At 54.8% G+C, this 26,898-nt stretch overlaps 2 protein-coding genes across 10 annotated transcripts in view; one reads left to right on the top strand and one right to left on the bottom strand.

Annotated features, from left to right (window-relative positions):
* Nucleotides 1-5,549, top strand: part of TMEM120B (transmembrane protein 120B) — a 45,656-nt gene extending 40,107 nt beyond the window's left edge. For 3 of the 5 annotated variants that reach the window (XM_061384743.1, XM_061384745.1, XM_061384746.1), the window contains 4 exons: nt 47-139; nt 937-1,001; nt 1,342-1,410; nt 1,918-5,549. In XM_061384743.1, coding sequence (XP_061240727.1) covers nt 47-139; nt 937-1,001; nt 1,342-1,410; nt 1,918-2,031 — 341 coding nt within the window. In that variant the 3' untranslated portion in view covers nt 2,032-5,549. The remainder of the gene's footprint in view (nt 1-46; nt 140-936; nt 1,002-1,341; nt 1,411-1,917) is intronic. The other 2 variants (XM_061384744.1, XM_061384747.1) reach the window with 1 other exon arrangement.
* On the bottom strand, nt 3,573-26,828 carry RHOF (ras homolog family member F, filopodia associated). 5 transcript variants are annotated; one of them, XM_061384750.1, is made up of 8 exons: nt 26,759-26,828; nt 25,597-25,701; nt 25,454-25,489; nt 17,118-23,638; nt 16,722-16,809; nt 6,603-6,712; nt 6,381-6,515; nt 3,573-5,130 (listed from the first exon to the last, which is right to left on the bottom strand). In XM_061384750.1, the coding sequence occupies exons 4-8, from the start codon at nt 17,265-17,267 to the stop codon at nt 4,966-4,968; spliced, it is 648 nt and encodes a 215-aa protein (XP_061240734.1). In that variant the 5' UTR covers nt 17,268-23,638; nt 25,454-25,489; nt 25,597-25,701; nt 26,759-26,828; the 3' UTR covers nt 3,573-4,965. The 5 variants fall into 5 exon arrangements, with proteins under 5 accessions (XP_061240734.1, XP_061240736.1, XP_061240737.1 ...); XM_061384752.1 differs by lacking the exon at nt 25,454-25,489 and having other exon boundaries at nt 17,118-19,852; nt 23,539-23,638; XM_061384753.1 differs by lacking the exons at nt 25,454-25,489; nt 25,597-25,701; nt 26,759-26,828 and having other exon boundaries at nt 17,118-18,635; nt 19,802-19,852; nt 23,539-23,638.
* Between the last annotated feature and the right edge of the window lie 70 nt (nt 26,829-26,898).

Raw genomic sequence — 26,898 nt, 5'->3', positions numbered from 1 at the left:
GCTGGGTCCCCTAGTCCCTGAGCTGGGCGCTGTGCTCCCCCTACAGGCTGTGTCCAGTTCCTGCAATATTATTACCAGAGAGGCTGCCTCTACCGACTGCGGGCCCTGGGGGAGAGGAATCACCTGGACCTCACTGTGGGTGAGTAGCCTGGCCTGGTCAGCGAGGTGACAAGCACTGACCCTTTCTGTTCCCCCAGACTTTGCCCCGTGTCCGTCAGGGGGCCAGGTGCCGGTAAGAGCCTGACAGGATTTGCCACATGCAAAGCCAGGGCTTGCTGGCCTCATCCTAATTGCTTTTTGTAATTCATGGTGGATTCCATTGCAGTTGACAAATGCAAGGCCAGCTGTGTGCCAGGCCCTGGAGGCTAAGTGCCTGTAGCCTATCCTTTTTAAATGTCTATATTTTTTTCCTATGTTTTATGACATACATAATGCTAGTCTAGTGTTTTTACACTTGTGCAATTTATGTGTTCTTAACTTTAACTCATTGGGGTGGGTGCTGCATCAGGAAAACTCAGAGACCCTTCCTTTAAAACTTTCAGGGGAAAGTGTTGTTAATAAAAAATCTGTTTTTTGAAGTGGTCATTTCCATCGAATTACTCTGCGCAGTAGGCCCTATTTTGTCAAGACTCAATTGAAATGAAGCATGCCATAGCCAGTTACGAAATGTAAAATCCTGTGCAAATTATGAAAAACCAAAAACCATACTAGTGCTGGCATGTCAGCGTCCTGTAAGAGTGGTCAGCCCACTTGGGTCACAGGGACGTGAGGTGCGAGGGCCACCAGGCCTGGCGGTAGGTAGTCCACGTGTTCCCTGGGTTATTTTCCAAGTTAGCACTCACCCACCTGAAGGAGGTCAACCCGCCTGATCGCAGAGTGACGGGCAGGGCCAGGCCACCTCACCCAGGCCCTTCACTCCCTCCTTCCTCTCCACAGAAGGATTTCAGTCCTGGATGTGGCGAGGCCTCACCTTCCTTCTGCCCTTCCTGTTCTGTGGCCATGTGAGTCCCCCTGGAGTTTGTGGGTACCCCCTTCCAGGAATAGAAGGTCCTAAGGCCACTCCCTCTCTCACCAACCATCTGTGAGCTGGGGCCCTCGGGGTTCTGTGGCTGGGACGGCCCCTGGGTCCAGGGAGGCCAAAGGCAGGAGCGGGAATTGGCCCTGGGCACCCGCATGCCCCACCCCAGGCTGGGTGCCCCAGTTTCATTTGAAGGGGGTTGTCAGTGTCTCAAGGGCAGTTTACAGCAGAAGCTGGGGGGCTTGCCCCTACCCCCTGGGCTTTCCCACCTGGGTCTCAAGGGGACTCAGGTGAGCTGAGCAGTTCCTGCTTCCCCTCTTTAGTTCTGGCAGCTCTACAATGCCGTCACATTGTTTGAGCTCTCCAGCCATGAGGAATGCAGAGAATGGCAGGTATGGTGCTCGCACTTGTGTGTGTGTGTGTGTGTGTGTGTATGTGTGTATGTGTGTATGTGTGTCCTGGGGCCACTTGGAAAGAATTCCTTCCCCGCCCCACCCCCTGCTCTGTGGGGACCTGCAGTAGAGAGCTCACTGCTCTGGGGGCCTAGGAGACTGGGGCAGGAAATCTGGGGGTCCCTTGGAGCCCCTCAGAGGTCTGAGAAACACCAAGGAAGGCTCTGGGGATAGGAGGCAAGGGGGGAGCCCCCTAGGACACTGCCTGACCCCGAGGACTCATACCTCTCACCCAGCTGGCTCAGATCCCTGCCTTCCGCTGGCAAACCTTGAAGTTCTCAGGGAGCTTGTGCTTAGGGGTTCTGAGGTCCCTGGGGGCGCTGATGTGTGTGTGGGGTTTGGGGGGGCCAGTCATTTCAACAAGGAGAGCTGACCTGAGCGGGCCTCTGCCTTCTCTCCCTTCTGTTCTCTGCCTGCCTCCCCCACCCCGGGGCGCCCCCCCGCCAGGTGTTCGTGTTGGCGCTGACGTTCCTCGTCCTCTTCCTCGGCAACTTCCTGACCACACTCAAAGTCGTGCACACCAAACTCCAGCAGAACAGAAGCAAGGCCAAGAAGCCGTGAGCCACGGGGCCAGCGCCCCTCAAGACCCCGGACTTTGAGACTGCAGGGGATCCCAGGCGGCGTCCTTGCTGCCCATCTCCTCCCCAACAGCGCCAGTGACCACTGGCAGCGGTGACCTCAGGGGCCAGTGCATCACTGGGAGCAGAGCCAAGGCCCAGTCCCTGGCTGGACAAGAGGAATGTGACCCCAGCCTGTCGGCGCAGTATTAGCCGGCCCCAGCCTCCCTATTTATGACATATTTAATATTGCCTGCCCCCTTCCCTAAAATCTGCTGCCCTCCTTCCCCTGCTGCTCTCTCGAGACTGGGTCAGTCTTCCCGGGAGGGGGCGGGGGGAACTAAGCCTCAGGGACCCCCTCTGTTCCCCATCCTGTCACTGAGCCCCTCAGGTTTGGGCTTCAGATGTGCCTCACTGGGGGTGGGTTTCGGCTGATCTGCTAGTTCCTGAGTCCTAGGTGGGTGGAAGGAAGCCTCTTGGTGTCCTGCGGAGTCTCCCTCCCCGGGCGCTGCTTCTGCTGTAAGCTCCCCGCGGCCTCCGGGGTGTTTCAGCTCTCAGAGAACCACTGTCCCTCTGTGCCTCCTGCTCCTTGTGCTTCCTGAGGCTCCCCGCTTGCTGGCCGCCAGGGCTTGGCCTGAGGCAGGGGAGTTTTCTGAGGGTCACCACCAGAGGGCACCCCTGCACTGTTTGGTTGGTTTGAGGGCATGTTTCCCTCCCACCCACCCTGCCCCCCACAAAGTTTGGGTCCACTCTTGTGGGAGGGGTGCTTCCTGACCGCCACTCCTCAGCCCACCTTCCCAGATTCATGCAGTAACTCAGGGAGTGGGGACAAGACTCAGCCCTGGTTGGGACTTAAGCCAGCATGGAGGTCACCCGTGCTCCGGACTTCTCCCCTTCACCTCAGAGGTTCTGGAATGTGGAGGGAGGAGGGGTGAGTTTGAGCAGGCTCGCTTTGTGGAGGTCACCCTCTGGAGGTCATGGCAGGTCTGCTGGTCACCTCACATTAGGTTCTCTATCTATGAAGAAGCCAAAAGGTTTGGTTGCATTTTCTGCATCTTCTCGTATGGGCTTCAGCCGCCCTTAACAACTTACCTAGAAATCTCTGTTGGCCAGAATTCACAGATGGTGTCTGTAGTCATGCTCTGGCCCTCGAAGGAGTTTAAGTTTTCAAAATATGGTATTTCCCCTCCCTCCAGTAAGATCCCACATGAAAAATCCAGATTTCTACTTTCCCTAGAGAGATGGAAAGACCTAGAAACATTCCCATAGAGCAGCATTTGGCTGGGCTGAGCTGCCTTGTCTAGGGTGGGGGCTTGCTTTCTAGTTTGCCCCACCACTTCCTTTCATCCCTACCCTACTTCACTCATTTGGGTCTCCCATCTGGCCCTTTAGGAACTTGGGTTTGCCCCAGACTAGGAGTTGGCAAACTTTTTCTGTAAAGAGCCAGATGGCAAATATTTTAGGCTTTGAGGGCCAGATGGTCGTGTCACACGAGTCTGCCGTCGGAGGGCAAAGGCAGCCAATGTATAAATGAATGGGAGTGGCTGTGTTTCAATAAAAGTTTATTTACAAAAATAGGCAGTGGCCAGATTTGGCCCATAGACTGTAGTTTGTGGACCTCCTCTGTCCTAGACCATCCTTTCTTTGTCCACGAAGCTCTGGACTGAATGCTCTGTTGACTCTCCCTAGGCATGTCAGGGCCTTGGGGAACCTAGGTGGGGTAGGGTAGGTTTTATGTCTCTTTCTCAGGCCCAGTGGAGGCCAGAGCACTAGGCAAGGGAGGGGGCAGAGGCAGAAGATACCAGGGAGGGCCGGAACCACCTAACGCCATGATCTCATATTAGGTAAAGCTGATTCCCCGGCTTATTCAGGAACCACCAGCTCACAATCTCTGGGGCATTAGAATCACCTGGGACTCTGACCCCAGCCCTTTCAGGAGGTTCCGGGAAGCTGTGCTGGGGGTTAATCAGGAAGTCTCCCAGGAGGCCAGGATGGCCTTGGTGTGTAGTCTCCACACCTCGGCAGCAGGGGGCGCTGTTTGGGACAGAGGGGAGCCTGGTGACAAGCCAGTGCCATCCTTCTGCAGGTAAAAGAAATCTGTAGAGAGACCTGACTTGCCCAAGATCACTCAAGAGCCTCTGTTACTTTTCATCTCTGGTTTCTGGCAAGTCGTGGCCAGGGTAGGGTCACAGACGCTGAGCAGGGATCAAATAGATGGTCCAGGGAATACTTCTTGCTTTTAGAGAGAGATCCCTCTCTGTCCCCTGTGCGTCCAGCTCTGGAAAGATGGTGGCCAAGCTGAAGGCTGAGACTGAAGTCCTCTGTATGAGGTGGAGGAAGGAGGGCCCTCATGTCCAGGGCTGAGGCCTGTGTTCTTCTGATAGGCCCCAGGCCCACCACGGTGCCTGAGTTCCTGGGCGGAGGAAGCGAGAAGCTGGAAGATGTGACCATGCCTATTTCGGGGGCCCAGGGAGGTGGGTGACTTGGGAGAGCAGGCTTGGGAGCCCTGTGGAAGGCTGCCAAGTCCACATGTATCCATGTACCAGACGTTGTTTCTCGTTTCAGGCATGGGCTTGGAGGACCTGTTGGGTGTGCAGAGAGGAAACACACAGCTGGGAGCTGGATGTGACAAGGGCACTGGTTCCAGTGCTGGTTCCAGGATAACAGAGGGACCGAGTTCAGCACCCCCACCCTCACCACCACTATGGCCACACAGGCTGGAGGGGAGTGTGTGGTCAGAGCTCCAGCTGGGAAAGGAGAGAGTTCCAGAATGTTCCAAGAGCCTGGCCACAGGCTCCAGACACTAGGTCCTGGAGGTGCCTGACGCCAAGTGCCCTTGGAGAGCTGGGGCAGGGGTGGGGTCTGGGCAGCAGCATGGGCCTGGGGGCCTGGGCCCTGTCAGTTCTGTCGCGAGGGCCGCATGCCCTGCTGGGAGCTGTCAGAGCAGCAGGCAAAGCCGGTGTTGTTTCTGCCGCTGTGCTTTCTTCAGAGCACTGAGGGCAACCTTGGCAGCCTCCCGGAAGACGTCTTCCACATTCTCCCGAAACTTGGCAGAACATTCCAGGTAGAGGGCAGCTCGGATCTGCTCGCAGGCGCTCTGGCCCTGGTCGGGGGAGGGGCTGGGATTAGACCAGGGGCTTTGGGCACCTCCTGTGCGACCCCACTCATGAATTTGGGGGCTTCCTGGGGCCAGGGTCCTCCCCAGGATGTGCAGATGGGCCATAAGGGCTTGTTTGGTGTGGCCCACAGGCTGTAGCTGCTGGGAACTCCATCCTGGCCTCCACCCCATACTCAGGCAGAGAGGGGCTGACTTCAGCCAGGAACTGTGGTGGTCTGTTGTGTCTGCCAGGCCTGTGAGAAGCATTGAAGGCCTCAAGACATAAGGGCTTCCTACATGCCTCTCTCCCTGCTCGTCTCAGAAGCACAACTTAGGCAACTGAGCTGGCTATAGAGTAGAAAGAAAAATACTTCTAACACAAATTTATTAATGCCTATTCCTTTTGATTAAACTTTATTAGTTTTCGTTTGTGTTCCTTTTATTCTGCCACGCCTCACCCAGAAGGCTGCAGGGTTTAGTCAGGTTCCTGAAAGGAGCCCTGCTTTCCAACACAGGCCTGCCCCTCCAGGCCTCTGGGGTGATGGGACAGGACGGTGGTCAAAGGCTCAGGCTCTGGGGCCAGAGTGACTAGGGTGGGATTTTGGCTCCAATTCAGGTTATCTGTGTGACCCTGGACTAGCTACTTAACCTCTCTGAGTCTCAATCTCTACTCTGTAAAAGGGAGGGGGGTAGTAACAGTGCCTGCCTCAAGGTAATAAGGATTAAATGAGGTAAGTAATGTGCTCAGATAAGTGTCTATTAATATCTAAAAATTATTCTTAGGGAATTTCCTGGTGGTCCAGTGGTTAGCACTCAGTGCTTTCACTGCTGTGGCCCCAGGTCTAATCCCTGGTTGGGGAACTAAGAGCCCACAAGCTGCTGGGATGGCATTTACACATAGTCACTTCAGTCATGTCCGACTCTGCGAACCCATGGACTGTAGCCTGCCAGGCTCCTCTGTCTATGGTATTCCCCAGGCAAGAATCCTGGAGTGGGTTGCCATTTCCTTCTCCAGGGGATCTTCCCTACCCAGGGATTGAACATCTGAATCTCTTATATCTCCTGCACTGGCAGGCAGGTTCTTTACCACTAACACCACTTGGGTATATGATTCTTAGAATTCTGTTGCCTTCAGCTTCTGAAAGGTCACTGAGGCACACCAGATGCTGAGGCCAAAGGCCTGGGAGGCTTTTGGCCATGGCTGTGCACGTGGACCCAGGCTCCTCGGGGTGGGGTCGGGGAGGGCCCCTGGTCACCTGTGTGTAGGTGATGGGCTCCAGCTGGGCTGCCCGGAGCTTGCGCAGCTGCTCCTTGTCCTTCCTCAGGTCTGTCTTGCAGCCGATGAGCACCATGGGGATCCCACGACAGAAATGTGTGACCTCGGGGAACCACTGTGGAAGGGGAGGGCAGGCATCAGGGGTAGGGCCCCATCTGGCCCCACTTCCAGAGGCAGGCGGGGCTGGGAGACGGGGCCTCACCTTGATGAGAACGTTGTCGTAGCTAGTGGGGTTCATGACGTCATAGCAGATGAGCACGAGGTGGGTGTTCTGGTAGGACAGGGGCCGCAGCCGATCGTAATCTTCCTGTCCTGAAACCAGACAGCAGGTGGGGGTCAGGGAGGTGCCCCTTACTTCTCCACCCAAGTCCCCTGCCTGGGCTCAGATAGGGTAGGGATTGGGGTCTCCTGGGCAGTTGACTCTGTGTCTCTGGGCCTCGATTTCTTCAACTATAAAACAGAGGAGACAGCCCACAGTCCTGGACCGTAGGGAAGATTACACAAGATAAAAGCAGCGGGGCTTCCCTGGTGGCTCAATGGTAAAGAATCCACCTGCTAATGCAGGAGACACAGGTTTGATACCTGATCCGGGAAGATCCCACATGCATCAGAGCAACTGAGCCCATGCACTGCAACTATTGAGCCTGTGCTCTAGAGCTTGGGAGCTGCAACTACAAAGCCCACACGGCCTAGACCTGTGCTCCCCAACAACAGAAGCAACCGCAGTGAGAAGCCCACATGCTGGAACAAAGAGTTGCCCCGTGCAGCAACAAAAACACTCAAAAATAAAAGCTGTGCGGTGCTCTTGTGGTGCTCAGAGATGGGCCTGGCTGAAGGGTCAGTGCTGGGAAACAGCTAGCACTCATGTCGATAATGATCACCACCCCTCGCTTCCGTCTTCATCCCTGATGCTCAGGTTTAAGGTCAGACTCTGAAGAAACCGAACCCTTCCTCTCCCGAGGTTTCAGACCAGTGGGGTTGGGTGGGCCCAGAACACTGCAGTTAACTGTGGAGGGTGCCCCTGCCACCTGCAAGCTGAGAGGGGCATGGTCTCTGGTTATACTCCTCTTGCATTCTGGCCTATGCTAATAGGAGGGTGGGGGGACTGCTGGAGATGATGGGCATTTGCCTGCCTGGGCCCACCTGGCACTGGTTGTCAACCCTGCACCACATGACTCACCAGGGGAACTGACGGCTTCTGATACATCAGCCCCTCCCAGCACCAAGTGAATCAGGACCCAAGCTTGGGCTTGGGCAACAGTGGGCTTGGTTTTTTTCAAAAAAAGACCTCATTTAGTATTTTTTGTCGACAGTTTCAAGCTTACAGAAAAATTGCAAAAGAGTGCAAAGAATTCCCTTACTCCCTTATTCACTGGGGCCTCACGTTTTGTCCACTTGCTTTATCTGTATATAAACACTTTAAACCATGTGAGAAGACCTTTGGCTGGCTGCTGCTTCTCCCCACCCCCGCCCCAAACTCCTGAAGATTTACCGTGTGGTTTTTCTAAGAACAAGGACGTCTTCTCACTTACCTCAGTACAAGTATGAAACTAACCAACACTGAGACTGTATTCTAACCCAATCTACTAGCTGTGTTCAGATCTCACCAACAACGTCCTGCAGAATTTTTTTCTGTTTCAGAAGCAGGCCTGGGATTACACACTGCATGTGGTCCCCACGGCTCAGTAGTCTTTTTTTTTTTTTTAAATTGAAGGATAATGGCTTTACAGAACTGTGTTGGTTTCTGTCAAACATCAACATGAACCAGCCATAGGTATACATATGTCCCCTCCCTCTTGAACCTCCCTCCCTGGCTCAGGGATTTTTAAAAACTCCCAGAGTGAGAAGTGAGAGTCTTTCAAGCCCATGGGCGACCCCCAGCCACCTCTGCAGAAAGACTCAGGCAGTGACTTCCCTTCCAGGGAACGCAGAACACTGAGCCCAGGAATCCCCACCCTGGCCTTTAGCCTGTGGGTGCCAGGGTGACACCAGCTTGCCCTCTGACCCCTGCCTGCCCAAGGCCTCTCAGGACAAGTGGCCTCTCCGGAGAGCACGGACAGGCCATGTCCTGCTGGTGATGGCACAGCTGCCATCTTTCCCACTGGCTCCCCATCAACCCAGGGACCCCTGACAGTGTGCAGTGGCCGGGAACCCAGCTCTAACGATGGCTGGTCCGGGAGGACTGTCTAGGCTGTCATTCAGCCCACGTCCCCTCAACACCGGAGAAGGGATTAGGGATAGTCTGCACCTGGCAGACTCGGGCCCTCCTGCCCTCGTCGCCAAAAGCAGGAGAAATCCTTGTAAGATGGTGGAAAACAGGCCAATACGCTACTCTAGCCAATCTCCTCCCCTTTCCACACACATCCCCAAACTATCCCCTCTCCTGACCTCTGTGAACATCTTTCTAGACCTGCACTGTCTGGGAGGGTAGCCACTAGCCCCACCTGGCTACTTTAATTAACGTTAAAACTTCAGGTTCTCCAAATGTAGCATTGGCTACATTTCAAGTGATTAACTCATCCAAGACAGTCTCCTGCGTCGCCTCCTCCCGTGCCGCCGCCTCAACCCATTCTCCACCCAGCGGCTGAATGGAGTGGGTGGGGTGGTGTGTGTGTCTGTCTGTGTGTATGTGCACGCACTAAGTCGCTCAGTCGTTGTCCAACTCTTTTCGACCTCATGGACTGTAACCTGCCAGATTTCTCTGTCCATGGAATTTTCCAGGCAAGAATACTGGAGTGGGTTGCCATTTCCTATTCCAGGGGATCTTCTCAACCCAAGGATTGAAGCCAAGCCTCTCGCCACCTTCTGCACTGGCAGATGCATTCTTTACCACTGCGCCACTTGGGAAGCCCCTGAATAGATGGTAACAAAACTAAAATCATGCCCCTCCCCTCATCTCAAACACCTTCAGTGGCTCCCTATTGCTCTTTGTGGAAAATCCAAGACTCTCCTGGTTATTGACATGACCTCCATGCCTACCAACCTTGGCTTCACCCTCCTCCCACCTGTGCCCCTAACCCTCACTCGCTGTGGTCCAGTCTTGCTGTTTCTTGAACTCATCAAGCTCTCATGTCACACCTGGAATGCTTTTTCCTCCTTTCCCCATCGTTTGCTTCCAAACATTTTAAACATTCAGACTCACCATCCATAGTTATTTCCTTTATCAAGATAATCATCTTCTCTGTACCTCTACTTATTGATAATGCCACGTTATGCATTACAGTATTTTTTTTTTGTCCGCAACCCATGGCTTGTGGAATCTCAGTTCCCAGACCAGAAATTGAATCTGGGCCATGGCAGCCCAGAATCCTAACCACTAAGCCACTGAGGACGTCACCTCACATACTTCTTACAGGGCCTCTGCCTCTAAATGATTAAGAAATCTTTACAACATGGACTTCCCTGGTGGTCCAGTGGTTAAGAATCTGCCTGCCAATGCAGGGGACACAGGTTCAACCCCTGGTCCAGGAAGATTCCATGTGCCTCGGGGCCACTAAGCCCGTGTGCCACACCTACTGAGCCAGAGCACCTAGAACCTGTGCTCCACAACGAGCCCCAAGAAGCCTGCACACCCCAACTAGCGAGTAGCCCCTGCTCACCACAACTAGAGAAAGTCTGTGCCAGCGATGAAGACCCAACGCAGCCAGAAAATTAATTAAATTTAAAAATTAAAAAAAATTTTTTTTTAAAGAAATCTTTACAACAAACACCTGATGTGCTAGTCAGGGAACTCCTGAATCCTATTTACATATAAAGAAACCATGAGCCATGAAGTGACCTCCCCCCCTTCCACCACGAGGTCACCGAACCAGAGCCAGGCCTGACTCTAGGTTCATTCTGTTCCAAAGCCAGCCTTCCTTCTGCTGAAACACAGCAGTGCTCTCTTCTGCTCGGTAGTACGCACAGACCGGTGCCAGGCCTAACACACACTCTGATGCCCTTTTAGAAACATGGCAGGAGAAGACAAGCAGTTACGAGACAGGACTGCTGCGTGCCGAAGTCTGTGCCGACGTCTTCCCCACCTTGCCCGGCTGACTCTTCAGAGAGGCCTTCTCTCACCACACAAAGTCTGTCCCTGCCCTGTCTGGCCACAGTCTGTTCTCCCACGTTTATTCGTTTACTGCCTGTCCCCTGGGAGACTGTAGGCACCCGGAGGGCAGGGACCATGTCTGTCCTTAAACATCGTTCCTGGCACCGGGCAGGTGTCCAGTCACTGCTGGCTAGTGGGCTGTCTCGAAGTCGTTCAACTCTTGTCAGATGTGGCAGGGACCAGGGAGGTGAAAGGGTGCCACTGGGCTGAGCAAACTGGGGCCTGAGCTGACTGCAGCAGGCTCGATGGGGGCCGAAGTCAGGCTGGTAGAAAGAGGAAGTCAGACCAAGCCTGCTCCTGGTGAGGGCCTCTCCCTTGCTGTTCCCTCTTCTAGAATGCTCTTCCCAGGTAACAGCATGGCTCACTCTCTCCTTTCCTTCAGGCTTCTGCAGAGATGTCACCTCTTCCTAGAGAACTTTCCAGACTGCTTTGAAATAAGAGCATCCTTTGCCATCTGTCCCATGACCAACTATGGCTTTAATTTTCTTCCTAGAAAGGACATCACTACCCAACATCATGATTTTTCCATGAGTACATAAGACCCTGAGATGCCGGCCATCTCTGTACACATCACTGTTACATCAATGGGTACACACACAAGCTCAGTAATCATTTGGGGGTATGAAACAACAAATGAGCGGGTGAATAAAGTGTAATGATAATTTCTATGGCTTTCAGGCTTGCAAGGGCACTTCATTTCTATCACCTGTGTTAAAAATTTTTTTGGCTGCATTGCTCGGCTTGCAGGATCTTAGTTCCCCAACCAGGGATCAAACTTGTGCCCTCCCATCCCACCCCACTTCAGTGGAAGGATGGATTCTTAATCACTGGACTATCAGGGAAGTCCCACCTGTGTTAATTTAAGCAGTCACCCCAGGAGGGAAGCTGGGTGGGGCAAATTCTTCCTGTTAGGAGCCCATGTGGCTGGGGGTGATTTCAAGGTCATAGACAGGTTTCCTGTGAGCTGAAGCACCAACTCAGTCCCCAGTTCCAAGGTCAGCTGCCAGCCCAGCCACTCTAAAAATTCCAATCCTCCCAGGAAGCCTTTCAATTGGGAATTCACCTCTGGACCTCAGTTTTCTCAACTGTGAAATGGACATGTGAGGAATAGGTGGGCCTGTGATAATGGTAGTGAAAATGGTCAACAGTATTTATCGGCAGTGCTCACTCATCACATGCCAGGCCCCATTCAAAGGCTTTTGTATGCACAGACTCATCAATCTTCACTATGATTCCTCACTACTGGCTATTGGGTTTTGGGGGCTTTTTTCTTTCTTTTTTTTTTTTTTGGTCTTATCACGTGGCTTTGTGGACTCTTGGTCCCTCAACCAGGAATCGAACTCAGCCCACTGGCAAGTGAAAGCTCGGAGTCCTAACCAATGGATCGACAGGGAATTCCCACCACTGGCGATTGTTTTCTTCAATTTACAAATGCAGAAACTGAAGCAGAGAGATGAAGTGACTTGCCCAATATCACACAGCCAAAAGGAAGGTTCATAAATGATAGAGGATCATAGGGAGGGCTACTGGGGTGCTTTTCTCTCAGGGCACCCCAGAGGATGGGAAGCTGTCCTTATTCTACAAGCCCCAGCCCCGACCAGGTGAGGAAAAGGCTGCCAACAAGGGATGAACTCTGGGAGAGGATGGGTAGCCAGCCCAGATCTCAGCGCCTCCTCTGGGTTGCCTTCTTGGCTTGACTGTGTCTGGCTCAGCTTCCCCAGGGGTCAGTATGCAGGGACCACGCCTGCAGAGGATGGACTTGCAGGCGCTGCTGACCTTGTTTCTTTGGGAGTGGAGTATCCTGGACACCACTCCCCTGTGAGTCAGGGGAACCAATATCCATCATGTTCAACATGACTCATGTTCCACGATCTTGGCACCTTCCCTACCTGGCCTCAGTTTCCTTATCTGGAAAAGGGGGTGATAATCCTGTCCTTGATCTTGGAAGTAGAGAACTTGCAGGCTCGCAATGCTGGCCAAAGGTGTGGTTACTACTGAAATTGAAACTCACAAGGGACAGGGGCCTGGGTAGAGGATTCTAACCCCTGATCTTTGGACCCACAAACTCTAGGGGGCCTCCCAGCCACAGGTGATACAATGACCTTTCCCATTTACCCACAGTGATTCACAGGCTTAGAGGGGCAAGTCATCTGTCCAGAAGAGATGAACAGGGTTCCACTCTGGCCTCTGAAGATGGGCTTGCAAGGTTAAAAAAAAAAAAAAAAAGCCCCCGAAGGCCTTCCCTGGTGGTCCAGTAGCTAAGACTCTGTGCTCCCAATGCAGGGGCCCTGGGTTTGATCCCTGGTCAGGGAACTGGATCCCACATACCACAACTAAGAGTTCTCATGCTACAACTAAGACCCAGCACAGCCATATGAATTTCAGAAACAAATAAAAGGCCCCGAGTTATGTGCAAAAGGATGCATTTGCTTCTAGTGAGGGAATGTTTTCTGGGCCACAGTGCCCCTTGAAGCTGCCCGTCTTCCTGAAGCTGGGGTGCTGTGGGGCAGAGGAAGTGAGGCGAAAGTCGCCTCACGCAGGGCATTTCCTTTGCAGGAAGCTCGGCTGTGGCAGGCATCGTGTCGGGGGTATGGTCTCTAAGGTCTGGTGCTGGATTGAGGAGAGGGTATCCTTGGAGCCACAGCAGTCCCCAAATCTGCCAGAGGACACCCACTGGGCACATAATTCCCAGCTCTGGCTGGGGTGTTGGTCAGGGTAGGGGTGTAGGCAGTGTGAGAAGCGGAAGCTGCCAGAAGAGGAACCCACTTCTGTACTAGTGCTGCTGGGGCCTCCCCAACCTGTGTTTCCTCCCCCGGAGAAAGGAGCGGCTGGTGCTCGGGTGGCCTGGGCCTGGAACTCAGACCACGCTGCTCTGACGGATCTGCAGGGTCAGCTCCCCCGCCTCTGGGGCTCCTGGGTCCGTAATTCCTGTCTTAGCAACTTGCTTTGCCCCCGATTTGTCCTACTGTTCCCATCTCAGGTTGGGAAGGGGCCCGCAGCTCCCCACCTCCCAGGGCAACTCCACCCTGCCCCACCCCTGGGCCCCACCCCAAAGCCCAGATAACTGTCTCTGGTTGGTGTCTTAACATCCCACCTCGCCCCACATCTCCCCTCTCTCTGCCCAGGAAACTTCAGACTTCACCGCAGTTTCCGGCCTCTGAGGTGGCAGATGAGCCGCTAAAGCGATGGGTGCTCACAGCTCCCGCCCCTCTTCACCTTTGAGCACTGAGAGCTCCATCCCCCTCAGTACCCCTCCATTGGCTACAGCGGTGTCTGTAACTGCTTCCGCCGGATGGAGACAAGCAACCAGACTGTCCTCCCACACAGACCCCTGTGGGCAGGGTCCTGGGTATGGAGAAATTTTGCCTCCTAGGGGCCACCCCATCCCACAGCTCTGGGTACCACTGATTGGTTGGAAAGATGCTTTCTCCTGTCCTCCACCCCTCACCTTGGGGTCTGGCCCGTCCGGTTCTAGAACCTTCTACAACAACCTTTACTGGACTCATCTCCACCTTGGCCACTCCCTTCACTCTCTCAGTCTCTATCTTCCTCTAGTTGGTCACCTGGCCGTCTTTTCTGCCACTTTCTCCTGATATCTGTCGACCCCAAAGGCAGAGACCAATCTCACCATCTTTATCACAAAGGACCTTCTCCAGAGATCTCTATGCGCCCAAGATTTTTCTTCATTCATTCGTTCCACAAGCCTTGCTCTGTGACAAGTGCTGTGCTGGGCACTGGCATGTGGAAAAGGAATGACCCAGCCTTTCCTTCACGTTCCTCTAGATAACGGGGCTTTCCAAGACACAGCAGGATACTCTTGAGGGAGCAGCCACATCTCTCTGCACCAGAATCTCTCTCCTGGGCTGTCCCACTGATTGTAAGGCCAGCCTACTTCCCCAGAACACTAATGAGAGGTTCAAAGCCCGGCTCTGCTCTTCTGCTGCCTGTAACAGTCCTGCTGGGAAAGCATGGGTGGGGGCTGGCACAGAGCTCTGCAGGCCACTGGTTCAAAAGAACAGGCTTGGGCTCAGGCCTGGGCCTGAGCGGCAGGAGGTTAGAAAACTCCCAGTAACACTCAGTGAGCTCTTTGGAAGAGGCAGGCCCTGTGCTAAGCGCTGTACATCACATGACTCTGTCATCCTCATAGCTATTTTAGCCCTGCTCACAGAGGAGGAAGGGGCTTCCCAGGTGGTGCAGTGGTAAAGAATTCACCTGCCAATGCAGAAGACGCAAAGACACATGTTCGATCCCTGTGTTAAGAAGATCCCCTGGAGAAGGGTATGGCAACCCACTCCAGTATTCTTGCCTGGGAAATCCCATGAACAGAGGAGCCTGGAGGGCTACAGACCCTGGGGTCGCAAAGAGTCAGACACAACTGAGCATGCACACACACACAGAGGAGGAAACTGAGGCCCAGGTGTCCCCAGGGACATACAGCCATGAGAGCTAGCATCAAAGCCCAGGTCAGACTCCAGAGCATGCGGCAGGACGCTGCGGGCAGGTCATCATTGCCCTGGGTGGTCACGCCTTCTGACAATTGAGAAAGCGCTCTCCCCACCCCTCCGGCACGAGCTCTTAGTGAAAACCCTGCCTTATACCAAGCAGAAGCTTGCCAGAACCTCTTCATGACAATGTACTCTGATAAGTCTTTTGAGCATCTTCTTCCGGGTTAAGCAAGAAAGACCAGAAGTGGTCCCAGCACTGGGTCTGCTGGGGGAGGCTGTGGTGAACAGTGAGCCCCAGGGATCTAAATGGAGAAGGCCTGAGATGAGAGGAAGGAGGAGCTGGTTCAATCCTTGCTCTGACCCTCCCTCCCCCACCAGCCCTCCACCCAGAGCAGAGTTAATGAACCTCCCCCTACCTGGGTCTGTGTGAAACTGAAAGAGCCCCAGACACACCACTTGGGGCCCCGCCTTTGGGAATTCCTCAGACGATTTTGGCTTTTCCAGTTCAAGGGGCTGGCCCTGTTCTGGGGGCGGCCCTGCACGGTGTTCATCCAACAAGAGAGGGTCCTTAGGGGCCACTCGAGGGGGGACACACCCACAAAGTCAGGAATACAGAAGGACCTGGGTCTGGGAGAGACCCTTTCCTAAACCTTTCCAGGGTGGAATGACAGATGCTACTGGTTGCCTTATGGAGAGGTGCACAGTGGGGTGGGGAGCTGGGGATGGGGGTGGGGGATTTTGGTCTCATCCAAGGGCAGTTGGAAGACTCCACTTTATACATACAAGGCTTGGCTGACAGGGCACCTGATGACATGGTTCCACACAAGTCATTAAACATAAGAGTCACAAAGGCTGGGTGAGGCCCCAACTGGGGATCCTAACCTTTGCTCCCCAATGTTGATTCAGACCAGAGGGGAGTCGGGGCATGAGGTAAGCTCCTCAAGGGTACCAGCAGCAGCAGCAGTGTTACTGGAATCTTCCCATTGGCTGTGCTCCTCCTACCATCCCCCAACAATAGGAACGCTGAAGATTGCGAGGGGATCAGCATAAATACACTTGCCTTGGGAGCTGCAGGTGGCAGAAAGAACCTTATTTTGGACCTACATCCCCTAGAGCTCTGCTCCTTCTTCAGTGCCAGGAAAAAACAGAAGTGTAGCCACAGAGTCCGAGAACCACAGGCTCAGAATGACAGACCACAGAATTCCAGAGCCAGGCACCACAGTCCATGGAATCCCAGAAACACGGGACTCAGAATTTATAGCTATAGGGCCCTAGAGTCTCAGGACTGTCAGCCACAGAATCCTGGCGTTCACAGGATCTGATCTGAAGCCCAGAGTATTCTACAAAATAGGACCCAGAAATGCAGCCTACGAATCCTTAGCAGCAGGGGACTCAGATCAGCAGCCCACGGAATCTTAAGAGACCACAGCATGTAACACACGACATCCTGGAACCATGGTAAACAGAAGCAAAACCCACGGTTTTCTAGAACCACAGGAGAGGAACGAAGCTGTGAGCCCTCAGAACATCAGCACTAGGAGGGCGGCCCAGAAGCTCACCTCTTCCAAATACCCTCCTTTTACAGATGGGGCGACTCTGTCGGGCTTCCAGCACCACCCAGCCAGGCGGTGGTTAACGGGCTCCCAGACAGCGCCTCTCTGGGAGTGACGGGATGTCGAGGTCCGGAGAGGCAGGAGGGCGGGCGGGATGGCCCGGTGGGGGGATTCCCCTCAGGGGAAAACCCTGCAGGCGGACCCTAGGACCCTCGCCGCGCAGACGCACTCACCGGCGGTGTCGTAGAGGTTCAGGGTCACCTCCTTGCTGCCCACAGTCACGCTGGCTGTGTACTTCTCGAACACGGATGGGGCGTAGTGCTGTCGGAGAAGGGGTTATGTCGGTTCTTAAGGGGTGCAGCGGGTGTCCAGGTTCCAGCTGGACACCCACCCCTACCTTCCATCTTCAGCCCATCTGGCTCAGCTTCACACCCCCACTCTGCTGGGCTCTGGAATTCCCGAGGGGGCGCCCCCGGGTGACGGCCGCCTCTTCGTGATCAGGATGCCAGGGACCCGGGGTCCGGGCTCGAGGCGCAGGCTGAGGTCCGCCCGTCGCCCCTCGTGGCCCCAAGTCCTTTCCCCCATCCCGCCCCCAGCCTACCTGTTTGCAGCCCCCCGGCGAGCCTCACCTCGGGGAAGGAGCCCTGGCTGTACACCATGAGCAGCGAAGTCTTGCCGCAGCCGCCGTCGCCCACGATCACAATCTTCAGCTCCTTCCGGCCGGAGCCCGGGGCGGCGGGTGGGGCCGGGGCCGGGGCCGGGGCCCCAGCAGCGTCCATAGCCAGGAGCCGGCAGCACTGGCAGCGGCTCGCCGGGTAGAGCGCTGGGGTTGAGCGATCGGAGGCGGGGTGGGAACTGGCCCGGGGGCGGGACTAAGAGAAGCCCCGCCCTCGGCACCTCCTCCGCCAGGCAGCCAACCGGGCTGACTTCAGTCTCATTCCCAAGGAAACTGAGGCAACTGAGAAATGGAGAGCTCGGCGGCGATGGCAACTCCCATCTCCTCCCCTGTGCATCACTGCGCGCCCCTCACCGGCAAGGTCCGATAGTTTCCGCCTCTTCCCGCCCGGCATTGGCAGGCTGTCTTCAGGCAGAGACCCTTTGATTGGCCGATTTGGCCTCCCATCGGATCGCATCCTTTTGATTGGCAGGATGTCCCCAACACGCCGGTTTGAGGAGCCTTGGTCTCAAGCGCTAGGAAAATGCCCCCATCTGCGCCCCGCCCCAATTACATGGCCTTGGGGAAGTCCGCTCTGACTGCAATTTCCCCCAGAAGGTAGCATCGGTGGTGTCCAATATCCTAGCATGAGGGTCAAGTCGGCCCACCTGATCCGGCCGTCTGAGTCTGTGTGCGGGCTGGGGAATAGCAGTTCCGCTTACCTATCACCCCACCTCCCAAAGGTGGAGGTCTGGCGCCCTCTACTGGGCGATGGCATCTGCGCGGGGACTTTGGGAACAGGTGAGCTGACTCATAACAATGCCCTTTCGAGAGTTGGCCCCAAACCACGCGGGCGGGAGCCTCTTTCTAGCAAGACCCAGAGGCGTGAGGAGAGACTCCGTCGAGGAGAGAACAGGGAAGGCCAGGGTAGATGTAGTCGCCTTCAGCTGGGCCCCCTTCCGTCCACTTTATTTGTATTCTCCAGACAGCAGAAATACCTATCCTTCTCAAGCTGTCTCCCTAACCCTCCTTACCCCATGACCAAAACGGCTATTTCTTGAGCATCTACTCTGGATGAGTACTATCAGGAAGGCTGGCTGAAACCATCCTGCCCCCATCCCTCCCTGCACTTTGGGCTGTGCTTTGCACAAATTAGGCCAGTGGTTGCAGAGGGATCCTCAGGAGCAAGCGTGTACCAGGCAGGCACCAGGGCATGGCTAGGTGAGAAAGCAGGGTCTTTCCCAGCTAGGATAAGATCTCTGATAATTTCCTCAGAGAAGAGCTGGCAGGACTCAGGATCTTCTTGCCTTCACCCCAAAGGTTCCCCATTTTCAAGCACTCAGCAAAGATCAGGTAAACTTTATTTCCAGAGGAAGTTGCCAGCCTGGCAGTTCCATAAATGCCAGGTCAACGTTTTCGGCGGCTGCAAGGCATAACCTGACCACCAGATGGCAGCAGAGACTGCCCCTGGAAACTTTCAAAGAGCACAGACCTGGGAAGAGAGAAGCCCAGCTCTAGGCTGTTAAGTGGAGAGCCCTCAAGATCCCCTAGACAAATTTACAGCAATTCATTCATTTTTTGCAGCACAAGTTTATTGAGAGGCAACTGTGTTCCTGTTTTTGAGGAACTCAGTCTTGGGGGAAGCAGTCTAAATGCAAGATGTGAACTATTTAGACACCAGAGCCCCTGTGGGATTGAGAGAGACCTGGGTAGTACATGAACTAAGCTTGGCAGTGCTGGCAGGAAGGGCCAATGGAAGTAGGATGGGCGTCCAGCTTGAGTAAATGCACAGTGGCTGGAAAACCCCATCAAGTTTGGCAATGGCTGGGGCGTGAGAAGGGTGAGACATGGCTGTCAAGGAAACCAAGGCTTAGACCATGGAGGCCTGGCTGCCAGGCTGAAGACAGGAGTCAGACACAGGCTCTGAACAGAAGAGCCAAGCCAAAGCTCTCTCCGGTGACTGAGGAGGAGCTATGATTGGTTGGTGAGGCCGTGGCTGGGGCCATCTCTGCATAGGGGCAGCCTGGCGCTGGCAGGAGGGGAAGAGCATCACTCAGGGACAGGGAGGATGGAAGAAGGTTTTGAGAGAGAGGGGAGGACCACTTACCTTTGAGCCAACTGCAGGATTGACCTTGTGTCAGGGATCCTGAAGCTCAGGGAGTGACTAGGAGAGTAAGACTGCCTCATCTGGGAGGGTCACTGGGAGAATTCACTTAGAAGGGTCACCCTACTCTGAGCAAACTGTGGTAACTGCTCCAGCCTGGAGGGGGAGTCCACTTGACTTTTCTCAAAGTCCTCAGACCTGAGTTTCTACCTTTTCTATGAAATGAATTTCAACTTACAACAAATGACATAACACAGAGCCAAGAGGAGGAAAAGTGGGTCTTCCCAACCTGGCCTAGGCCCAGGCAAGACAGCTGACACTGGCCCCAGCCTGCCCACCCACCCTGCCTGGCCAAGAGGTTGGCGGAGCCCCAACCCCACCCTGCAGGGAGCATGTTTGATTTGGACCTCGCTCCAGTGGTGGTGCAGGGGCTGGCTTTGTAGCTAAAAATACCCAGTGGCCAGGCCAGCTGCTCAGAGCTTCCTCAGAGGCAGTAGGCCAGTGCAGGCCAGCTGAGGCACTGGAAATGCCCACAAGCCGGCAGACTCCCTTACCTGCAACACAATCTGAGGACCCAGATCCATTCTTCTCTTCACTAGGAATTCCTGGAGAGATTTGGGAGAAGAAAAAAATTCTTTAACCCGGTTCTTGCCACAGAACTGTTGGTACACAGAAGCCTAGGGGAGTTGGCAGGTGACATTTGTGGGGGTGAAGCGACTTGTGTTCACACTTAGGCCTAGGGGCTCTCCCAGTGTTAAATCGTTCAGCCATGTCTGACTCTTTGTAACCCTATGGACTGTAGCCTGCTAGGTTCCTTTATCCATGGGATTCTCCAGGCAAGAATACTGGAGTGGGTAGCCATTCCCTTCTCCAGATTTTCCCAACCCAAGGACTGAACCCAGGTCTCCTGCATTGCAGGCAGATTCTTTACCGTCTGGGCCACCTGGGAAGCCCTGGGTGTCTAGTGAGGCCAACTGATCCCAGGAGAGAAGTAGGGCCAGATACACTTCTGTCTTATGAGGTCAAGATCTGGCCAGCACAGATCAGGACAGGGAAGTGAACAGCAATGCTATGGCTTCCACTTCCCTAGTGCCTCAGGAACACTGTCGGAGGTCACTGCACACCTGAGGGGGTCATCCACCCCATGTGGGACAGAAGTTAATGGAGCCATCCTCTGAGGTCCCAGAGATGGGAGGTGGCCCAGGGTGGCCTGGGGGATCAAAGCTGTCTCTTCCTGTGCTAGGGCTCTCCTCCAGGCTCGACATTTGGTAACAAGGTTGGGGGAGTGACTGCCAGAGTAAAAAAGCGGCCTTCATAAAGCCAGACCCAGAAACAGCTCAAGAGGTTATCCGCCACCTTCCTCCTCCTGGTTCACAAGGGGAGACTATGAGTCCTGGAGGGGCGGGATTTTGTCGAGGTCACTGGCCAGAAGGAGACAGACAGCACTGGACCCAGGCGGCCTCTGAGATGGCCGGGTGCCCTCCACAGTCCAGGCAGACGCTGAGTTTCCACCCAGAGGGTCTGTCCGAAAGGTCGTACTCCACACCGCGCCCGTTGGCCGACAAGCCGGAAGGGGCGGGGCCCTGGCGTCCAGTAGTAAGGCAGGTCCGGCCACCTCCCAGCCGCCCTTCCGCTGGCGTGGCCCTCTCCAGGCAGGCTCCACCGGCTGGGCGCCAGGAACGCCCCGCCCCGAGCTCGCTGGGTGACCGGTGGGCGGGGCCACCCTCCCGCGCAGGAACCACCGTCTGAGGACGATAGGCTGCCCCGCTCCTCCCTTCACCTAGGAGGTGATACCAGCATGCGGACAAACAAATTCAAGAGGTAGAAAAAAAGACTAAGAAGCGAGAAGGGGGTACAATCCTTCCAGGTCTTCCGGACACCCCTCCATTTCCAAGAATCACACCCCGAACCCAGGGGAGAGCCTCATTGTTCCCTAATTGGTCCGAGGGCGGGTGTGGAGGAACTGGAACTGGCTGTAGCCCTTCAGGCTGCCGCTGAGAGGGAAAGATTTCAATTATTTAACCATCCAGTGCCCACGGGAGGTAAAGACCACTGGTCCGCGGAGCCCCAAGGACTCGATCAGAAAAGGATGGAGGACACTCTTAGGTGGCAGAAACGTCACCTGAGAATCGAAGGGAGTTGAATGAACACATCAATGGCAGAGCAGAATCTAAACCTTAGGACTGGGACAAGTGTGTACGTGGGAAGAGGCTCATAGTATAGGGTATTAATAATCTGAGCCTCACCAGCTTTTACAAAGTGCTCACTCTGGGTAGGGGAAAGGGAGTCTAGTGCCCAGTGTAGTCAGCTGCACCCCCTTCACCCGAGCAAAGGACAGGATGGACCAAATCCAGCTTATCTGGGATAAGATCCTCATGTGGTCAAGACTCGGCAGCCAGAAGGAACTACGAGTACCATGCTGGCTACTTTCAACCAGACAGCTTTGCCGGCTCCTGGGCAGTGATGCCAGCAGACAGCTGGCATGGGCAGGAGACCAAAATAACCCAGACAGCTGGGGCGAGGGGGTGCCACGGACACAGGCGCTGGGCTGGAAGTCAAGACACCTGGAACCTCATTCTGACTGCCCGTGGTGGCCTCCTGACCTTGAATGAGTCACTTCTACTCTCCCAGTTGCCGGGGTGGGGGGGCATACCCCTAAATCAGGACCCATTATGGAACAGCCTGTGGACTTGAGGAAGGGCCACAACCCCAACTCACACACTGGAGGAAAAACAGTGCTGGCTCCCAGCCGGCAGAAAGTCAGTCTTCCCCTTTGCCCAGAGGCTTCGCCACATGCTGTGGGGTGGGCAAGTGGGGGAGGAGCCTACAGATGGCCCAGCCACCTAGGAATGAAGGCCAACTAATGTGAAGCCAGAACGTGAGGCCGGCACCCCTTAATCGCACTTAATCTGCCCTCCACCCTTTACAGCAGGCTTCATTATCATCACTTTACACAGGAGACTCGCCCAAGGTCACTAGCACCCTGGAGAGTCAAGCCCACAGCTGCCTGACCTACAGCTTCCCTTGATGAAACACCAACACTGCCCCAACAGAATCACTGGGCAAGCCCTAAGGCTCCTCCAATCCTCAATCCAGCCCCCACACTGAGGGATGGGATAAAAGTGAACAGAGCCGATCAGACTGGGAAGCCTGAACCCAAAAGGGGGGAGGCTGTGCAATCAGCAGGGACCCAAATGGTTCATCAAAGTAATCACAAACTAGAGCTCACATGGGGGAGGGGTCAGAGATCAAGGGTCACACTATCTCCAGCTGTGGAGCTTCCTGGAGATCAAGAGGACAGGAGACCCCTCACAATCAGCCTGTGTTAGGAAAATGAGAGTTGCCATTACTACGAAGCCCTTGACTCTGCACCAAGAAATGAGGTCGGGGCTTCAAGTGCACAAGTTCAGGTCCTTTCAACACCCCAAGGTGTTACCCGGCACAAAGGTTCTCAGAATGTGTCTCCACCAGGCAGCCATGAGCAAAACCTGGGAATTTTATTAGAAATGCGAGTTCTCAGGCCCCACCAACTGAATCAGAAACTCAAGGATGGGGTCTCGGAGTATTTTAATGAGCCACCCGTGTGATCGGATGCACACTTTGAGAATCACTGACCCATTTGTTCGGATGGGGAAACTGGGGCTGAGAGACTGCGCTGCTTACACAAGGTCACAGCAGGTAAAACGGCTAGCCAGGTTTCAAATTCGGGTTTGTCCAATTCTAGAAACAGGGCTTTGAGGGGGAGGGGGCTGGGTGAGATGGAATCGTGGGAATTTCCTGGAAGGAGACGAGTCAAGAAACCTCTTTCTTAAAGAAAACTGGCCGAGATCTCAAGTCCTTCTGTTCTTCACCTCCCTAGCAGCCAGACATTAGAAAGGAAGGGGCCAGCTTCATACAATCACCCCACACACCCCCAGTGCGGGCCGGAAGGGAGGGCCAGCGCCGGGTCCGGTTTCCTGGCAGCCGACTGTGCCTTTCAGAAGAGGCATCCAGGGCCCTCCCCCACCACAAAACACACGACTGGGAAATACTTTCGTAAGTGCAGCCTCTCCTATGCTGCTAAATACGGCAGAGAATTGCACGCCCCAAACTCCTGACAACAGAAGCTGACAGGCGGGGATGGATGGACCAAGCAGGCCCAGCAGGCAGCCGATTTCACACAGTCCCACACATCTGTGTGGGGGAGGGGCCGAAGAACCAGACTAGCGGGTTTGGGGTGCCCGCCCTCCCTGGGCGCCAGGCCAAAGCCCCCCAAATCGCCCTCGCAGGCTGGGAAAGGGCTCACACCTACCTTAATGCGGGGACTGGCAGAGTCAGACTATACCTGCTTCTGCTATCCAAAGGAGGGCGGTCCACTCTGAGGGTACCGGGCCCCTTCTCCAGTCACGAGCCTAAAGGGAAAAACGGGAGGGTTTTTTTAGGGCGTCGATGGCCACAAACCAGACATGATCTCCTAGAGGAAGAAGAGCCTTACAAATGCTGAACCCCCTTCCCAGCTGCCAAGGCGTCCGTCACTCTAAAATGGATGAGGCGGGGGGGGCGGGGGGGGATGGGGGGCGGCGGCGCACGGGAGTCACGAAGGTTCAGCCGGAGCGCTGAGCTGCAGGAGGCGACTCATCTGCATTTCCAAAGGCCCGCCCAGTCTGCATCCCCTCCCCCAGGAATGGCCGGAGGTGCGAGGGTTTACCCCACAGCCCTCCGCCTAGGGGGATCCCGGGGAAGGCCCGCTCGGCTTTCCCAAGCCCCAACCCCCCACCCTACCCTCCCGAGCGCCGGTGGCCAGCACTGCCTTCATGGCCACTTCGGAACATCGGTGGCCTGCGTGAGGGCCTCGTGCCCAAAGCAGGGGACAAAAGGGGCCCACCCGCCCCTCGGGCTCGGCTATCAAAAAGGGCGGTTAGGGGGCCAAACGTGGGGGCCATGGCTCGAGTGGGCAGCAGGGAGGGCCTGGGGTCAGAGCAGGGCCACGGGGGGGTAAAAAAAACTCCGCAGCCTCTAGAGCAGCCCTTCGGGGTCAGGGGGCGACCTCGAGCGGCCCCGTGGCCCTTTGCTACTGGCTCCCGGACGGGAGGAAAGAAGAAAGGCCCCGCCCGGGAGCGAGGCCTCGTGCCCGCGGGGGCTCCTGAGTAGGGCGCGGGGTTTACGGAGGCTGCAGAGCGCGCTCTCTACGTCTAAGCTTCCCCGGGCCGGGGGCATACCCCCAGGCGGCGGCCTGGAACGCGGGCGGCGGCCTCCCCTCCTCTTCCCCCCGCTCCGGCCCCGCCGCCTCCTTCCCTCCTCCCGCCTGGCGCGCTGCGGCCGCCACCGCCCGAGCCGCGGGCGGCGCGCGCGAAATGGCGCCTGTCTGGCCGCCTCGCCCCGCGGATGCGAGCGCGGGAGCCTCGGCGCGCGACGCCCCCCAAGGCCCGCGGCCCCCGAAACGGCCTCGGAGACCAATCCCCGACCCGGGGCACTGGCCCCGCAGATTCTCAGGGCTCCGCCCGGCCGACGGACCGCCGCCTGCTCCGGGGTCCCAACGACAACCGGGGAAGGAGGGAGGAAGAAAGAGAACGGCCGCCATTAGCCACCCCGCAGCCCGGCCCTGGCTCCGGCCCCAGCCTCGGCCCCAGCCCAGCCGGCGGCTCTGCTCTGAACCTGAAAATAAAACTCGTGTTTGCGAGGGAGGAGCGAGCGCGGACGGGAGCACAAGCAGCGCTGGGGCTGCAAAGCGGGAGAGATGCTGCGTCATGGTGCCAACATGGACGCCGGCCTTTTGTCCTTTTTTGCTTAGGAAGCGCAGGCGCGCCCAGGAGCCCCGAAAAGCCGGCTTCGGAGGGCGAGACCCCAACCACCAAAAGGAAAAGAGGCCTCAGGCCCGGAAGGAGAGGCTTCCTCAGCTTTTGTGACCCCCTTCCCCAAAGCACTTCAATTTCTTCTCCCTATCAAGGCTCAAACCTAGAAAAGAGAGGGGAACTAGCGCAGGCGGCTCCATGGATGCCCCAAATCGCTGGGGAGACCTTCCTCTTGCCTCCTGGGCAAAAGGGGCAAAGGGTCTGAAGAGCCCTCCTCGTGCCCCCACCCTCCCCGATCCGGCTGCCAAACGTGAAGCTCCAGAAACCTCCTACTCCCCTCAGCTCCTAAACATTTGCAGCGCTTGGCCTTCTCGAAAAGACATTTCCTCGAAGGGGCAAATACACTTTTTTTTTTTTTTTTTTTTTTTTACTTACCGCTCAGCCCGGTGCCATGGAGTCTGGAAGATCAAGCTGGGCGGAGGTTTTGGAGGTGTTATTGTGGGGGGGAAAAAAATCTTTTAGGGAGATTGTTTAGTTGGAAATATTTGGGGTAATGGTAGTGTCTTTTTTGTTGTTACCTTTTTAAAGTTACACTCTCATGGCATTTTCTGCTCCTTCCACTTCTGCAAACTTTCCAGGGTTGGGTTGGCAAAAGGCGGCTTCGCTGAGGACTGTTTACTGCTCTGGATATAGCAATGGTGTGACCGTCATTAAGAGACAAAAGGCGAAAATACACAGTCAAATCAAACAAAAGGCAAAAGACGCACCGGCCATCCCAACCACCATAGAAACTACCCCCGTTAACGATGGTGTTTGGCTCGAACCAGCTAGGACTTGTTTTCCAGTTTTAATCTAGTTTCCTGTGACGGCTTTAGTCTCTTTACACAAAGAGGTCTTCCTTTCCCTCACAACCCCCCTTCCCCAACAAAGACGAGAAAAACAGAGTCTGTTTTTCTTCAAATAGATCGATTTTCAAAGAAAGTGTACCTGTTACGGGGAAGAAAGCTGACTAGCATTTATTGCTGTAAACATTTTCAAAAGCTTAACTCTAAAACCTAGCTTTATAAAAGCAAAATCGTCTAAAAGCATTTTAACTGGCTTATGCTAGACAAGAGCGACAAAGACATACATGCAGATGAAGGTTCAGAAAATTAAGGACATCTCAGCAACATTAACATGAAAACTGCACTGCGTAAGGACAGAATGGATTGGGTACTTACAATGTAAAAGGTTTTTAAACACTTAAGAGTAACGACTGCTTACAGTTTTTTGTTGCTGCCATTTCGCTAATCCTAAAACTATACATTTAAAACATTACCTTGTTAAAAAGAGCAGAAGGAGTTAATAAGATGGCCAGTTTTAAGTGTTTAATAGAGGAAACTATATATATAAAAATTTATTGTTCAGTTAAGAGAATACAGATTAAGACAGCTCCAAGCTCCCCCACCCACCCACGAAAAAAAAAGGAAAAAAAATTAAATATGTCATTTACTTAGGTTTTTTGTAATTCAAAATTGTTAACTGCTGACATTAATGGTGTGCTATGACCTAGTTATACAAGACAAAGATGGATTCCAAGTCATAAGGAAAAATCCAGATCTTTTAAAAGTCTTCTTCATTCTTCCAATTTTGAGTCCTTTAGCTTGTTGACAAATGTTAAACACAACACTGAGGCGTCCTGAACGGGATGGTGGAGTCAAAGGAAAAACATTCCCCATTTGCAACAAAGGAAAAACCCACTTGGCCATTTAATTCCATTGCAGAAAAATGGCTCCCCTCATCTGTTGGCCTCTCCTTGGTGTCTGATGAAGGATGTTTTGAGATCAGCGTCTAATAACTCAAGCCCTATAGAAGCCGCGCGCTGATTGGCTGCCGCGCCC

This window comes from Bos javanicus, chromosome 17 (genome assembly GCF_032452875.1).
Source record: "Bos javanicus breed banteng chromosome 17, ARS-OSU_banteng_1.0, whole genome shotgun sequence".
In the NCBI taxonomy this organism is placed as follows: domain Eukaryota; kingdom Metazoa; phylum Chordata; class Mammalia; order Artiodactyla; family Bovidae; genus Bos; species Bos javanicus.
Note: the sequence above shows the minus strand (reverse complement) of the source record. Positions and strands in the feature narration are given on the sequence as shown.

Coding starts and splice junctions, on each gene's coding strand:
- RHOF (XM_061384750.1), bottom strand. CDS start 17,267: ATGGACGCTGCTGGGGCCCCGGCCCCGGCCCCGGCCCCACCCGCCGCC. Junction 6,713..16,721: donor GAACCTCTACGACACCGCCG/GTGAGTGCGTCT, acceptor GTCTGGTTTCAG/GACAGGAAGATTACGATCGG. Junction 5,131..6,380: donor AGCCCATCACCTACACACAG/GTGACCAGGGGC, acceptor TCCCCCGACCAG/GGCCAGAGCGCCTGCGAGCA.